The sequence below is a fragment of the Enhydra lutris genome, unplaced genomic scaffold (assembly GCF_002288905.1).
Source record: "Enhydra lutris kenyoni isolate GAN:26980312 unplaced genomic scaffold, ASM228890v2 scaffoldscaffold46, whole genome shotgun sequence".
Lineage (NCBI taxonomy): Eukaryota > Metazoa > Chordata > Mammalia > Carnivora > Mustelidae > Enhydra > Enhydra lutris.
This window is the reverse complement of record NW_019154130.1, coordinates 6,883,750-6,900,805: the sequence shown is the minus strand read 5'-3', so window position 1 is coordinate 6,900,805 and position 17,056 is coordinate 6,883,750. Positions and strand designations below refer to the sequence as shown.

At 41.0% G+C, this 17,056-nt stretch overlaps 1 protein-coding gene across 1 annotated transcript; it reads left to right on the top strand.

Moving 5' to 3' along the window:
• The first annotated feature begins 838 nt into the window (after window positions 1–838).
• Window positions 839–11,058, top strand: LOC111156515 (actin related protein 2/3 complex subunit 3). Its single transcript, XM_022517461.1, has 7 exons — window positions 839–967; window positions 3,945–4,044; window positions 6,556–6,632; window positions 8,222–8,290; window positions 9,434–9,560; window positions 9,923–10,017; window positions 10,729–11,058. The coding sequence occupies exons 1-7, from the start codon at window positions 962–964 to the stop codon at window positions 10,789–10,791; spliced, it is 537 nt and encodes a 178-aa protein (XP_022373169.1). The 5' UTR covers window positions 839–961; the 3' UTR covers window positions 10,792–11,058.
• Window positions 11,059–17,056: the final 5,998 nt, after the last annotated feature.

The window sequence follows — 17,056 nt, the reverse complement described above, 5'->3', positions numbered from 1 at the left end:
CTAAAACCACCACCTGTACATCAGATTGGTCTGCCTCTTCAGTCTGTCCTTACCCTCTGTACAGGGGCCAGTTTGCAAACTAACACATGAAGTGCTTTCTAGCAATAGGTAAAAAACTGCACTTTTAGGATGTTCCAGGCTTGTGAGTTTTAAGCATTTTACATGTAGTTCATTTTATCCTCAGGAATCTATGAGGTAAGTAGTATTTCCATTTTCGGGAAATAGAGGCACAGAGAGGTTAATTAAGTTGCCCAGAATTACACTGCTAGGAAATGCTGGAGCTGGGATTCAAACCCAGAGTCCGCTTTCATAGTTTTTACACAAGAAAAATTGGAGTACAGAGTAATACATAAATCCCTTCTAGAGCACGCCTCTTTATGCATTGTTAAATGCAGAACAAACCAGTTGGGTTCATTTATTCACTTATCAAATACTTATTGACGCTTACTATGTACGTCACTATTACAGGTGCAGGGGATGCAATAGTGTACCAAACAGACAAAAACCCAGCCTTTTTGACATTCACATGAATGGGAAAACAAATAGCAAAAGTAAGCTAAATAATAAAAGAATCATAAGGAAGAAAGAGGGAAATAAGGATGACACAGGGGAGTGGAGTGGGTTCAATTTAAAATATTGTGATCCAGGGAATGCTTCACTGAAAAGATGAACTCAGAAAAAACCCAAGGCTTCTGGAACCCAAGATCTAGCCCAACTTCGCGTGCACACTTTACGCATGCGCATCACTCACAGCCCCTCTCCTCGGGCGCCCTCTAGTGTCCCTTCGACCGCGCACAGCTGCAGCAGCCTGCGGCGGGACAGCAAGACCGGAAGTTCAGCGTCCTCCCCTCACCCTCCTCTTCCGGCTAACTTCCGCTTACCCCGCCCGGGCCGCCGGACCGGAAGCGCCGAGCTCGAACCCCATCCTCCTCGTCTATCTTGAAACCGGGGCGCCGTCAAGATGCCGGTAGGGGAAACAGTTCGCGGTGTGGGAAGATGGCGAGAGCTTGGGGGGAGAGCGGCGAGAAATCGTGCATGAGCTGAGAGAAGCGGGCCGAGGAGGGCAAAGAAAAAGCGGGGCTTGAGTGGGGAAGAAGCGAGAAAAGGGGGCCGGTCGCTGTAGAATGGAGTCGGCGGGGGAAGGTGTCGGGCAGGGGGGACGGGGCCGCAGCAGAGTGGGTCAGAGACCCTGAATGTGCAGAGGAGGCTGTCTCGGCCCCTCTCGCCCCCTTCGCTCCAGTGCCGACCCCTTCTCTCGCTCTTTCTGTACTCCCCGACTCCGGCGGGATCCCTAAAGATTCAGTAAAGCCGAGAAGGAAGGGCTGTGCTTTTTATTTTTCATTTCTCAAGTCTAGGTAGGGTCCGACTTCTTTTTCTCCCTCCGGCAGGCCCACTTCCTCTTCAGCCCTAGGGGGCGGGTCCCTCCCGCTGCTTTTCACTGTCATACCCCACTTCCCGGACTCCTCCTTTGTCGCCCCGGCAGTGGTGGCCACCCTTAGCTGCCGGGTGTAGGGCCGTCAGAGCAGACGCAGGGTCCGCTTCTGGTTTCCAGGTGTTTCTGTTTTCGTGTGCCTCCGGGTAGGAGTAAAATTGGTAGTGGTCTGGTTGTCCTTCATTTCTGACAGCCAGTCTGGTGGCTGTCGTTATCGCCATCATGGTCTCCATTTTGCAGATGAGGAAAAGAGGTTCAATAACGTGATTACTCACACACAAAAAACATTACTGAGCGCTTGCTGCATGCCAAGTACTGTTAACAGCAATGAATAAGGCCAACACATCCCTATACTCAAGGAGCTTACCTTCTAACGGGGAGACAAACATGTAAATGTAAATAAAGAAAGAGGTTTGTTTGTTTGTTTGTTTTTTAAGATTTATTTATTTATTTGTCAGAGAGAGATAGAGAGCACAAGCAAGCAGAGTGGCAGGCAGAGGCGGAGAGAGAAGGAGGCTCCCCGCTGAGCAAGGAGCATGATGCTGGACTCCATCCCAGGACCCTGGGATCATGACCTGAGCTGAAATCAAGAGTCTGAACAACCCAGGCTCCCAGAAGATAGTTTCAGATAGTGGCAAATGCGATGGAGGAAATAGATGGATAACAAGACAGCTGGCGAAGGGGCAGGCGGAGGCTGCTTTAGATGAAGCATTCCTGTGACCAAAAGGACCAAGCCCTAGATAGAGATACTTACTTGATGAATCCTGTCGGTACCGTTCAGTTCCTGCTGTCTGCCAGACAGGCCCTGAGCTGTATACACACTGCATGTGAATTATCCCATTTAATCCTCACAGTGACCCTGTGAAGTAGATACTTATTGTTCCCATTTTGCAGAGGAGGAAGTTGAGGCTCAGGGAAGTATAGTAACTTACCCAAGGTTTCAGTAACTCGTGGTAAGTAAAGCCAGATTTTAAGCTAGACTTTAAAAAAGTCCTGGACTCATTCCTGGACTTCCCTGTGATTTCTTGTTTAATACCTGCCTCTTCCATTAGCTTGAAGGTTCTTCAAGGGCAGCGATCATACTGGTCTTGCATACCATTCTATCACCATGCCTTGCACAGAGAAGGTGCTTGCTAATTGGTAGGTGAATGAGTATGTGAATATATATATGTATATGAATATATGAAAGAAGCACAGATATGCTTCATGTGTTACTAAAAGCCAGACATCTTATAAAAAGCAGAACTAGGAATCCGCATACAAATTGCTCTCATAAATGTGATTTCCCCTGCCCCTTTAACTCACACCTACCCACTGAGAGCAATAGATACCTCTTCATTTTATAAAATTGGAAACAGGCTAAGAGAAGAAAAGTGATGTCTTGGTCAAACACAGGAAGTGGCAAAACTGAAAATCTAGTGCTTGGGTTCTGGCGTAACAATAGCTGGGGGGGGGCGGTATACCACTGATGAATATGGTGTCTGCTTATTTTTGTAGCATAAATAACTCCCACCAGTTACCAATGTGATGTCACTGAACATGAAATTGGAAGATGCACAGTAGCACACCCCTACATAGTATTTTTGGCACAAAGATACAAAAGTGATAAGTAACCTTAAGATCATAAATGATATGAAATAATTTTTTAAAATAGGAGATAATGGATTTTGGGTATTTATTACCATGTTTTTAATATAATCTACTTAGTTGCAAGTTTATATAATTTAATTTTTAGTAATGGTTACATTTAACAACCAGCTTGCCTCAAAATTTGTCAAAATTCCTCAAAATTTGGGCACCTGCCGGGCTCAGGTGGAAGAACATGCAACTCTTGATCTCAGGGCTATTGAGTTTGAGCCCCGCGTGGGGTGTAGAGGTTACTTAAATAAATAAAAATATTCTAAAAATTGCTCAAGGGCACCTGGGTGGCTCAATTGGCTAAGTGACTGCCTTCAGCGTCTGGTCATGATCCTGGAGTCCTGGGATCGAGTCCCGCTTTGGGCTCCCTCTTCAGCAGGGAGTCTGCTTTTCCCTCTTGCCCTCTTCCCTCTCATGCTCTCACACTCAAATAAATAAAATGTTTTAAAAAAAATTGTTCTAGAGGTGCCTGGGTGGCTCAGTCAGTTAGGCGTCTGCCTTCGGCTCCAGTCATGATCTCAGGGTCCTGGGCTTGAGCCCCACATTGGGCTCCCTGCTTGGTAAGGAGCCTACTTCTCCCTCTCCCCCTGCTGCTCCCCCCTGCTTGTAATCTCTCACTCTTGCTCTCTCTCAAATAAATAAAATCTTTAAAAATAAATAAATAAAAATTTAAAAATTACTCAAAATTTACCATTTACTTTTCATGAGCCAGTAAGAGCCAGCTCCAGCATATCGCTGCTATCATCCTTTTTTCCTCCTCTCCTAGTTAATCTTGGGTGGGTTCCTCATATTTCCTTTGGAGAAATGTTACTTGTCTGCCCCACTGACATTTGTTCTCTTTGTCTCCGTATTCTTACCTGGCTTGCCATTACAGGCTTACCACTCATCTCTCATGGATCCGGACACCAAACTCATTGGAAACATGGCACTGTTGCCTATCAGAAGTCAGTTCAAAGGACCCGCCCCTAGAGAGAGTAAGTTGAAACTTCTTTCCATTATTTTCAGATTTTCGTAGGAAACATCCAACAACTCTCTGACATTATCAAATCAGGCAAATTCTTAGCTCAGTCCTCTGTCTCCGACTGCTCTTGTATTTTCTGTTTGCTTGGTAGATACACATTCTAGACTTTTCAAGAGCATGAGTATATGTTGTATCTAGCAAGAAAGTATATTATTGCTCCTGAGATCTCCTGGGTATTTTGTTGAGAGGGAAGAGGAAATGTGCTTAATTCTCAACACTGTTCTATCATCACTCTCAGTTCTTACAAAGTGCTTAATGCTGCTACTTCTGTAGAACACCATGTCCCCATCCTTATTCTGTCATAAAGCTGGAGGGAAAAAAAAATTTTTAACACCTTCCCCCATCTATACCTACTTCCTTTATTCATTTTTCAGGATCTTCATTTTCACAGTACCTCGATCTTAAATCTTAAGTGTCCTATATAACATTACACATTCTTTCTCTTGCTTTTTTCAATTTTATATCTTTGCTTTCTTTTTTGGTACTTTCTCTTTCTCAAACCATTTCTTATGCTTTAGAAAGCCCCGTTCTTTTTAGATTCTTCTGACACATTCTTAAATGTTCTGCCAACAGTGTAATTTGTATTATATTAGACATGGTTTCCCTGCACCCAGAAAGCATCTGCACTGAGTTCCATTCAAGGTTTTCAGGACCATGGTTTTCATTGCCAATTTTGTATTGACCCCATCTTCATTCCTCTGCCAGACTATTTGACGTGACCCCTTTATAATTTTGTTCTCAACATCAGTCGAAAGCTCAGTAAACTAAATAAATCTGGTGCGTCACCACGGTTCTTACTTGATTCTGAAGTGAAGGAAAAGGAACAGATGGGGAAAAAAGAGACCAAAAAGAAAAATAATAATCGAAAAGAATTATAGTGCAAAGAAAGAATAAAAAATCAATATTGGTTTGGATTCCTTGAGAAGAACTCTTTTAGATCTGTACAGAATACCATGTAGCATATCAGAAGGTGCAACTGACCAAGGATGGGGTAGATCTAATTACCACCTCTGCAACAATTCATGGGCCCTTGAGGGAGAACAGGACCCCAGGAAACCAGATCTTAATGGTTTCTGTAGACAGGGAATGAATCCCTAGGGTGTGGGATTAGAACAGAACTGCAATCATGAAGGAGTACAAGCCTGTGCTGTGAGCTGAATAACTGTTAACATTAATTAAATTCATTTATTTACATTCATCAGACACCTTTTTAACACCTTTGTGTGCCAAACAACCTTCTAGGTTCCAAATCTTGTAGCCCACCCCCCACCCTCACATGGTTATGTTTAGAAGAACCAGCTGGTTTTGTACACACTGAGTCCTCTGAGGAAGTGTCCTTTTTCAGATAAGAAAATTGCAAGAACAGGGGTGCCTGGGTGGCTCAGTGGATTAAGCCGCTGCCTTCAGCTCAGGTCATGATCCCAGGGTCCTGGGATTGAGCCCCGCATCGGGCTCTCTGCTCTGCGGGGAGCCTGCTTCCTCCTCTCTCTCTGCCTGCCTCTCGCTGACTTGTGATATCTGTCTGTCAAATAAATAAATAAAATAAGTCTTTAAAAAAAAAAAAAAGAAAATTGCAAGAACAGGAGTCTAGAGTTAGAATTTTGTTGAAATTCTTTAGCAGGGGAACGACAGGGTTAAAGACAGCTGAATCAGAATACTAAACCTCCAGGATTACTTTGTGTTTCTGCTGTATGAGAGGGTTAGCAGTCATGGACTAGAAATATAAATAACTCTCTGGAGGGGGAAAAAAAAAACCCGTCTCTGCCTTGCTGCAACCGCCTGCCGGATATCAAGACCCTGGGATTTTGACCTTTTTAAAATAAGAAAAGGAAAACACAAAACTGCCCAAGAAATTATATAATGAGATCTGTCTCTGTCGCAACAGTATTTCTGGCTTTTCTCAGTCTCTAGCCACCTAGAACAGCTTGTACAAGTATATTTTAAGTCACAGTTTTCATAAAAAGAAAGACGTATGTGTGAACCCGGTGTGTTCCTAAATGACAATTGAGACTTTTTTTTTCCCCTGAAACTGCAGTATGTTAATTCATATAAAATTACATTGAATACTTCTTATTTTTAAACAACAGTTTATCAAAGTTAGTCTGTCTCACTCTATTTTTATAAATGCATTGAGAGATGTCTGGAATGATGTTCACCAAATGTTAATAGTAGTTATTTCTAGGTAGTGAGATTTAGGGTGACAATAAAATATTTTTCTGTACTGATTAATTTGTTTCTAATGAGTATACTTTTTATAAAAACAGTAAAGCTATCAGAATAAACCATGAGCTTATTTTTCTAGAAATTGTTTCTAAAGACCTTATGTTTCAATGGCTTTGTTTTATTTCACTCAACTCCAAGACTTGTGAACATTGAGCTGGGGTTTTTTCTCTACAGCTTTGTCAAGTGTTATTTTTACGCTTAGCTAATGTTCTCTGCCTTCCTCCCCTTACGTCCTGTTTAGCAAAAGATACAGATATTGTGGATGAAGCCATCTATTACTTCAAGGCCAATGTCTTCTTCAAAAACTATGAGATTAAGGTAAAATACAGAGCTTTTAATATTTAATTTAGTTTTCTGATGGGAATAATAACCTCCCTGGCAATCAGGGTTGTTCTGAGGAGTAAATAAAATTAAATGAGTTTGTATGACCTTAAAAACCCAGAATAGGGGGGGAAGAACACACACACACACACACACACACACACACCCAGAATAGCGCTTAATATTAGACTCTGTATCAGTATTAGTTTCTCATTTTTCTTCCACAGTCTATACCATGGGTCAGCAAACTATAACCTGAGGGCCAAATCTGGCCCACCATCTCTGTTTCTAAATAAAGTTTTATTGGAACACAGCCACATTCATTTTTTAATATATTATCTACGGCTGCTTTCACGCCACAGCAGCTGGATTGAATAGTTGTGACAAAGACTATTGTGTCCACAAAACCTAAAATATTTAATGTCTGTTCTTCCCTAGAGGAAGTTTGCCAACCCATGATCTAGATGTTTTTATTCATTCAACATTAACGAAGCACCTACTGTGTGGCAGTCCAGAACTAAAAAATTCCGCATTGTAGCTGTTATTTTTATATACTTTTGTGTCCTGGACCTGAGATGGAGAAATAAAGAAAAGTTCAGTGATCCTGACCCTTCCCTCAACTACCCTTTCTTCCTTTCTGCTCTTCTTTCGAGGAATGAGGTCAAAAGGAAGTTTAGAAGCAGGGTGGCAGAAAAGGAGAGGGGGAATGGAAAAAAAAGAACTTTTCTGAGTTCTTCCTATGAGCAAGTTACAGGAATGTCAACAACTTTTCTTGATAATATTTTAGAATATGGAACTTCAACCTCTGCTTGCCAAACTTTGACCTTTTGGAATCAAACAGGGTGTGAAATCTTTTTTGTAGGCTTTCGGGCTACAAGTAGTAGTCTAAACATCCTATGATATTCACAGTGTTTTTTTGTATTTATTGCTTGGTCTAAGTGTGATGTTTGTAGTAGGTGTAAATAAATGTAATTCCGCCACATATCATTATCTCCTGAATGTCCTATGCTCTTAAAAATAGGGGCAGGTGTAGTTTGGGTTCTTTTTTAACTGTAAAATCTGACCCGAAGTATGTGCCACTTTTGCTCAACACCTAGTCTTCACATTTTCATTTTGGTTAGATCTAGAGGTGGGCTCTTGGAGCTCTTCAGGAACAAGATACACAGGAAGTATCTGCTTCCTCCTCTAGAGTCAGGAATGCTTTTATTCACGACAGAGATCCTGAAGTGAAAGGGTTTTAAAAATTAGCCAGCCATATGGTGCACCTCAGGCTTTCCAGGCAGTGTTAAACTCTCCTTCCTTCCTGAGGGAGGGGCTGTCGGCACAGCTCCCTGCGATCCAGAGGCAGGGCAGCTCCACAGCTCCTGCAGTTTGCAGGAGGTGGTTCCCTCCCCCGGAGCAGACAGAAAGGTGGCTTGGGAAGACTGCCTTTGGCGAATGGGAGCTGTTGATGCTATAGAAACTACACTTGCACAGTTTTTGGTTGATCCTCAAAAGACAAAGCCCAAGTTCATTTCTTGCACGTGATAGGTTAACGTTTTGATCAGGACTCTTTTTTAACTTTTGTTCCTCTCCATTCCCTGCAGAATGAAGCTGATAGAACCTTGATATATATAACTCTCTACATTTCCGAGTGTCTAAAGAAACTCCAAAAGGTAATTAAACTTGGATGATTGTCTACCAGAAAAACACAGTACTAATACATGTTCACCCTCCTAGCTATCTGGACTCGTTGAGAGTTTAAGGGCAAGTAGATCATACTTCCTCCCCCTTAGAGCATGGACATAAGAGGAAAATCTGAATGTGGGTTCTAAACTTGTAGTTTAGTTGACTAATTAGAACATAAGGGGCTGGTGTTTTAAGGCTTTGCATGTATCTTCCCAAGAAAGAAATCTTTCTCAACCCCATTAAGAACTCTGAGCCTAGGATATAATTCAAGGGTTCATGAGCTTGAGTAGGAAAAAGATTACGTCTTTCTTTTCACTAAACTTGTAACTGAGATTTAGCATTTAATTATTAATGTAGGCAACAACCCACAGTAGAATCAGCTATACCTGTGACTTTTTCTCCAGTAGAAGTCACTGCATTTTCCTTTTTTTTTAATTTAATAATATTTTTTTCTTTGACAGAGAGAGAGCAAGCACAAGTAGGGGGAGTGGGAGAGGGAAAAGTAGGCTCCCTGCCCCTACAGCATTTTCATATTACATTTAGAGTTGAGGATATTTTGAAATTTCATTTTCACTCATTTCAGATATTAGTTATTAGGCCCATGGCCTGGATCTTGTCATTTAGTGCATTAATAAAGAAGCACAAGTATGAGTGTGTCATAAATTTGGCTTTTTAATATTGTAATTACTGTGTTTGACTATAATTGATTTCTTTTGTAATTTTGTTTCTTTTCATTCATTTAAAACATTATTCTGGGGGCATCTGGGTGGCTCAGTCAGTTAAACATCTGCCTTTGGCTCAGGTCATGATCCCAGGGTCCTGGGATCAAGTCCTGCATCAGGCTCGTTACTCGTCAGGGACCCTGCTTCTCCCTCTGCCGGCTGCTCCCCCTGCTTGTGCTTGCTCTCTCTCTGACAAATAAATGAATAAAATATTTTAAATAAATAAATAATAAATAAATAAACAAAACATTATTCTGAGGAGTCCACAGGCTTCCCTGGATTTCAGAAGGGCACCCAAATACAGTAGTAATCCCAGATATATCTACTTAGACTTTAAAAATTACAAATTGGATGTTATTATCTTTTTCTCTCTAAAGTATGTATATGTGTATAATTTTTTTTTTTTAGTGCAATTCCAAAAGCCAAGGTGAAAAGGAAATGTATACGCTGGGAATCACTAATTTTCCCATTCCTGGAGAGCCTGGTTTTCCACTTAATGCGATTTATGCCAAACCGGCAAACAAACAGGAAGATGGTAAGAACAGGGTTTCTACCTCCCTCTCTATGGCACAAGATTTCCTTCATTTGACTTTTTAGCCGCCCCCCAGCCCCGCCAGTGTCCTTTTCTTGATTGATGTATAGGTCGAGAGCGGACTCCTTAGCACGGTTATGATTTTATGAGTCACTCTCACAAAAGATTCTTGGCAACAAGTGTAACCCATAGAGAATCTTTTGAACCAAAATAGTTATAAAACCATTGGGACTGTCATTTCTATTTCTTAATCCTGTTTGAATGTGTAGAAGTGTATTGCCAGCGTCATTGTGCAGACCAGTGACCAGCCCAGGAGGGAGGCATCTCAGGATGTTCTTTATTGTTCTTCCCGCTCCTTATTGTAGAGGTGATGAGGGCCTACTTACAGCAGTTGAGACAAGAGACTGGACTGAGACTTTGTGAGAAAGTTTTTGACCCTCAGAATGATAAACCTAGCAAGGTAAGACCCTCGCTTTTATCTATTTAGTTGATAAATAACCTTTTATCATGTAGCTACTATTAAACAAACTGAGGCTTTCCATGGCCAGAATACTTTGAGTTTCTGCATTGCAGTGTTAACTCCGAGTATGTGCTTAGTACATGGTAGGGATTCAGTGAGTCACACTGCGTAATGAATCGCATATAATAAACATTTTTGGTTGTATGTTCTTACGTTAAGGCATTGTAAATCCATAGGGCAGATTTTTTGTGTGAGATGTCTTGAACATATTAACATTTTTTTGTCATCATAATTTTGACTGACTTGTGAGTCAGAAAGACATGTGTTTTTACATGTGTTTTCAAGAAGTTTATAACAGGGACTCCTGGGTGGCTCAGTTGGTTAAGCAGCTGCCTTCGGCTCAGGTCATGATCCCAGCGTCCTGGGATCGAGTCCCACATCGGGCTCCTTGCTCGTCAGGGAGCCTGCTTCTCCCTCTGCCTCTGCCTCTGCCTGCCTTTCTGTCTGCCTGTGCTCGCTCTCTCTCCCTCTCTCTCTCTGACAAATAAATAAATAAAAATCTTTAAAAAAAAAAAAAAGAAGTTTATAACATAAGGGATGACAGGCCAAGATTAAATGTTGTTATTACATAAATTTCTATTCTGACCTTACCTTGAACTTGCACTGTGATTTGACCACCACTGTTCATTCTGTTTTATCCCCTCTTGTTAGTGGTGGACTTGCTTTGTGAAGAGACAGTTCATGAACAAGAGTCTTTCAGGACCTGGACAGTGAAAAGAGCCTGGGCAGACACTTTCCACAGTCGTGAGCAGCATTTTACAGCAAGATGTACACAGTTCTTTGCCTTTATTTGATAAAATTTTATACAGAAGAGAGAAGACAGCAAAGTGAAGAGAAGTTTCTTCACTCGAAGAGCTCTTTATCAAGAATTTGGGTGGGGGAGGGAAGAATGGGTTGTTGAAGGGTGATTTGAACTTTCTGTAGTATTAAGCTGGTGCTTAATAAAAATTAAGTAAGAATAAAGAAATTTCTAACATTCCATGTCAAAAAACTTTATTGCTCATCTTTGACATTCACTTAAAATTTTTTTGAGATACTATTCACCCTTTTAAAGTGTACAATTCAGAGGTGCCTTTGTGGCTCAGTCAGTTAAGTGTCTGACTCTTGATCTCAACTCAAGTCTTGATCTCAGCATCATGAGTTCAAGCCCCACATTGGGCTCCATGCTGGGTGTGGAGCCTACTTCAATACATATATACATACATATATACATACAATTCAATGGCAGTCACCCCTCCCCCATTCTTTACCTCGTCCCCTGACTACCACCACCCCCCACTCCTTCAACCCCCAGCGACCACTGATCTACTTTCTGTCTCTATGGATTTGCCTCTTCTGGACATTTCACATAATAGGGTCATATAACATGTGGTCTTTGTATCTCATTTCTTTCACTTAGAATGATGTTTTCAAGGTTCATCCATGTTACTACACTAATAGTTCTCCATTCCTTTCCTTCTTTCTTTTTCTTTATTGTGGTAAAACATACATAACATTACCATTTTAACCATTTTTTTAAAAAGATTTTATCTATTTGACAGACGGAGATCACAAGTAGGCAGAGAAGAAGGCAGAGAGAGGAGGAAGCAGGCTCCCTGCTGAGCAGAGAGCCCGATACAGGTCTCTATCCCAGGACTCTGGGATCATGACCTGAGCTGAAGGCAGAGGCTTTAACCCACTAAGCCACCCAGGCGCCCCCATTTTAACCATTTTTAAGTGTGTAGTTCACTGGCATTAATTACATTTACAGTGCTGTGCAACCTACACCACTATGCATTTCTAAAACTTTCTCAGTACCCCAAACAGAAACACTAAACATTAAACAGTTTGGGTGACTGTAACCCCCAACTCCTGGTAATCTCTACTTTCAACCTCTGAATTTGCCTATTATGGCGCCTCATACAAGTGGAATCCAACATTTGTCCTTCCATATCTGGCTTTTTTTACTAACATAATGTCTTCAAGATTCATCTATGTTTCAGCATGTATCAATACTTCATTCCTTTTTGTTGCTGAATAATATTCCAGTATACACACTGGATAGGCAATGGAATATTATATATATTATGTAATATATATAATTACATATCCCATTTTGTTTATCCTTTCATCAGTTTATGGACATCTGGATGGTTTCCAAATTTGGGCTGTTATGAATAAAGTTGCAGGACATCCCTGTAATTTTTGTGTGGACATATGTTTCCATTTCTCTTGGTTCTATAACTACCAGTGGAATCGTTGAATCATATGGTAACATTGTGTTTAACTTTTTTTTTTTTCCGAAAATTTGTTAGAGGACAACCACAGAGAGGGGCAGAGGGAGAGGGAGAAGCTGGCTCCCGGTTGAGCAGGGACCCTGATGCGGCCCTCAGTCCCAGGACCCTGACATCATGACCTGAGCCAAAAGCAGACGCTTAACCGCCTAAGCTACCCAGGCGCCCATATAACTTTATGAAGAACTGGCAAACTTTTTCCACAGTGGCTTCACCATTTTACATTTCTTTTTTTTTTTTTTTAATTTTATTTTTCATAAACATATAATATCTTTTTATCCCCAGGGGTACAGGTCTGTGAATCGCCAGGTTTACACACTTCACAGCACTCACCATAGCACATACCCTCCCCAATGTCCATAATCCCACCCCCCACCATTTTACATTTCTAACAGCAAGCAATAAGGGTTCTTTCTCCATGTCCTCACCAACAGTTGTTACTTTATAGCTATCTGAGTTGTCACAAAGCAATTATCTCATTGTGGTTTCAATTTGTACTTTCCTACGGTTGTTGAGCATCTTTTCATGTGGCTATTGGCCATTTATGTATCTTCCTTGGGAAAATGTTTATACAAATTTGCCTTTTTTTTTACTTGAATTATTTATCTTTTGTCGAGTTGTAGGAGTTCTTTATATGTATTCTGGATACTAGGCCCTTATCAGATATATGATTTGCAGAAATTTTCCCCCATTTCTGTAGGGTTTTTTCATTTTCTTATGTCCTCTGAAGCACAGAGGTTTTTGTTTTGTTTTGTCTTAAAGATTTTATTTGAGAGAGAGCACAAGCAGGGCAGAGGGACAGGGACAAGCAATCTCTGCTGAGCAGGGAGCCTGACCCAGGACTCAATCCTTGGACCCCGGGATCATGACCTCGGCCAAAGCCAGACGCTTTCCCAACTGAGCCACTCAGGTGCCCCAATGTTTTGTTTTTAAAGACCTTATTTCTTTATTTGAGAGAGAGAGCACAGGGGAGGGGAGGGGCAGCGAAAGGGAAATGGAGAAGCAGACTCCATGCTGAGCAGGGAACTGGACTCGGGGCAAATCCCAGGACCCCAAATCATGATCGGAGCTGAAGGCAGATGCTCAACTCACTGAGCCACCCAGGTCCCCCAGCAAAGAGGTTTTTAATTTTGGTGAACTATCATTTGTCTATTTCCTCTTTGGTCATCTATGCTTTTGGAGTTCTGTCTAAAAAACCATCATGTATCCAAAACATCAATGGACACCTAAGTGTTTTCTACCTTTAGCTCTTACATTTAGGTTTTTGATCCATTTTGAGTTACCTTTTATAGATGATGTGCGGTAGAGGTCCAGCTCTATTCTTTTGGACACACAGCTATCCATCTTTTGTAGTACCATTTGTTGAAAAGACTCTCCTTTCTCTTTTGAATTGAATTGGCTCCCTTGTCAAAAACCAGGTGACCATAAACTTTCTAGGCTCTATTGTCGGTCCTTATGTGACATTCACTTCTATATTTGGCCAGTTCTTAACATTTAAGAGGTTTTCATTATTTGGCTGACAAAAGCAGCTATTATGTGAGTTGTTCCAAATACTTACGGGACCATGTATTTCCTGGTATGTTGAAGTTATGAATTAGATAATTCAGAAAGTTCCTTGAGTCCTTTAGATATAAAGTTACTGTACTGCCATCTCTATCAAACCTATATGTGTTTGTCTCTTACTTTAAGGCATTTGTTTCTGTATCTACATTGGGGTTATATTTGGCCCCAAATACAGAAACCCCAGTTTGCAGTGCCTTGGGGATCTTATCTTTTATTTTGTTTCTGGAAGCAGTCCCTGAATGGGGTAGCCATTAAAAGATGGCATTGAAGATGCAGCCTCCTCTAATTTCCTTGCTCTACCCTTCTTTACATGCCACAGTCGAGCATCTCTAGATGCTCCTGCACCCCTGGCCTGGGCAGGGGGAAGTGGGAGAGCATGGGGACTGACGGGCATACCAGCTGAGTGCCACCTTCTATACCCTCAGAAATCCTGTCCAGCAACTTGCACTGTGTATCCTTTCCGTCTAGCTACAAGGGAGTCTGGAAAGAAGAAAAAGTTTAGCAGAGCATGTTGCTACCTGATTATTTGTGTTGTGCTGCTGAAGACAAAGAAGGTTATATAGAAGCAGAACTAAGTTTCAGATTGTATTAAAACTGGAACTTGATGGTGTTACTTGATAGAGTTGATCCTGAAACAACATGGGTTTGAACTGCTTGGGTCCACTTACAAGCAGATTTTTTAAAAATATTTTTTAAATGTTATTTATTTGATAGAGTGAGAGCACAAGCAGGAAGAACGAAAGGCAGAGAGAGAGGGAGAAGCAGGCTCTCCACTGAGCAGGGAGCCCAATGCGGGGCTCAATCCCAGGACCCTGGGCTCATGACCTGAGCTGAAGGCAGACGTTTAACCAACCGAGCCACCCAGGCACCCCTACATGCAGATTTTTTACAAATACAATAGGGTAAATGTCATTTTCTCTTCCTTATGATTTTCTTTTTTTTTAAAGATTTTATTTATTTATTTGACAGACAAAGATCACAAGTAGACAGAGAGGCAGCAGAGAGAGAGGGGGAAGCAGGCTCCCTGCTGAGCAGAGAGCCCAATGTGGGGCTCGATCCCAGGACTCAGGACCTAAGCTGAAGGCAGAGGCTTAATCCACTGAGCCACCCAGAGGCCCCTTCCTTATGATTTTCTTTAAAACATTTTATTTTCCCTAGCTTATTTTATTAAAAGAATATAGTTTAAAATGCATACACAAAATATATCTTAATTGACAGTTTGTGGTAGTGGTAAGGCTTCCAGTCCACAGTAGGCTATTAGTAGTTAAGTTTTTTGGGAGTCAAAGTTATACACAGATTTTAGACTTGGGGTTGGGGGGAGCCAGTGCCCCTAACCCCCATGTTGTTCAAGGGTCAGCTGTATTTCCATTTTGGTTTTATGGGTCATTATGTAATTATAATTTATGAGTTAAATGTACTTGAGCCATCTTGTTTGCTGAAGATCTGAATTATGGACCAAGTATGAATTTCACATACCCAGGAGTATGGTTATGTAAAAACAAACTCCACAAATACATGAAAGCCAAAAGAGTGTTTTTACTGGGTTGTGTTTTTGTTTTATAATTCAAATTGTTATCTAAAATCAGATTCCAAGGGTACGTGCATAGTTCAGTTGTTAAATGTCTGCCTTTGCCTCAGGTCCTAGGATCGAGCCCATCCTTGGGCTCCCCAGCTCAACCCGGGAGTCTGCTTCACCCTCTCCCTCTGTCCCTCCTCGTGTTCTTTCTCTCACTCACTCTCTCAAATAAGTGAATAAAATCTTAAATAAATTAAATTAAATTAAATTAAAATCAGATTCAGCATTTGGGTTTGAACTTCTGTTACAAACTCAGACACGTGTCAGAAAGAAAGCAAGCCACGGTGATTCAATATCAAGATTATTCATATCAAGGTTTATTTATAACAGAAGAGTTTTTGTTTGGTTTGGGTTTGGTTTTTTTTTTTTTTTTAATTGTGGAACCTTTGTGATAGCAGCCACTCACCATGATGCCTGTTCCATTAGTGTCAGCGGGGCAATCACAGACAATACGAGCTAAAACCTGGCTTCTAAAACCTTTCCATTGGTGCTATATGATAGTAGGAGTTTTGTTTTGTTTTTTTTTAAATGCACCTGAGAGAACAGTCTTCAAAGAATCCAGAATAAATTATACATGAAGGGTAGCATAGTGAGTTTTAAAATAGAGCTTTCATCAAAATGTAATGCCAGCATTTTTTTTTAAAGATTTTATTTATTTATTCGACAGAGAGAGATCACAAGTTGGCAGAGAGGCAGACAGAGAGAGAGAGAGAGGAGGAAGCAGGCTCCCCACCAAGGAGAGAGCCCGATATGGGGCTCGATCCCAGGACCCGGGGATCATGACCTGAGCCGAAGGCAGAGGCCTTAACCCTCTGAGTCACCCAGGCGCCCCTGTAATGCCAGCATTAACAGAAGATTGTTACAAGGTATGCATGACTCTTTAGGGAAGGCGGTTTTGTAATAATTATATATTTTTTTCTTTTTAAAATTGTGTCAGAGTTTTAAATGTTCATCCTTTGTGATCCAGCAATCAACTTTAAGCTTTGTTGAATGTTGAAATGCACACACACACACCTGGAGTCATCTTTTCATAGAGAATGGGACGAATTGTGGTATCTCCATAAAATGAAATATGAGGCCATTAAAAATAATAAAAGATTCTAACTATCCTGTCATGGAAAGATATCTTTATATACTTCATTGAGTCAAAAAAAAAAGAGGACAGCATTATAGTGTGATTCCATCTTTATTGATTTAATTGTATGTACTCTGGGAAAAACTATGGGAGCACATACACCAAACCATTAACAGTAATTATCTTGGGACGGAAGCAAAATTACAAAGACCTGTCCCTTTCAAGTCATACGTACTGTAATTCAGTCACATATGTGTTACCTTCATAAGGGCGAGGGGAAAACTACTTTTATCAATTAAAAATTGATAAAAAATGAAATATTAGAAAAAATTAACATTAGCCAAAAACAGGCTAAGGACAACAGTCACCTTGTCTTTTTTTTTTTTTAAGATTTTATTTATTTATTCGACAGAGAGAGAGATCACAAGTAGGCAGAGAGAGAGGGGGAAGCAGGCTCCCCGCTGAGCAGAGAGCCCGATTTGGGGCTCAATC

Coding starts and splice junctions, on each gene's coding strand:
- LOC111156515 (XM_022517461.1), top strand. Junction 8,291..9,433: donor GTCTAAAGAAACTCCAAAAG/GTAATTAAACTT, acceptor TTTTTTTTTTAG/TGCAATTCCAAAAGCCAAGG. Junction 10,018..10,728: donor AGAATGATAAACCTAGCAAG/GTAAGACCCTCG, acceptor CCCTCTTGTTAG/TGGTGGACTTGCTTTGTGAA.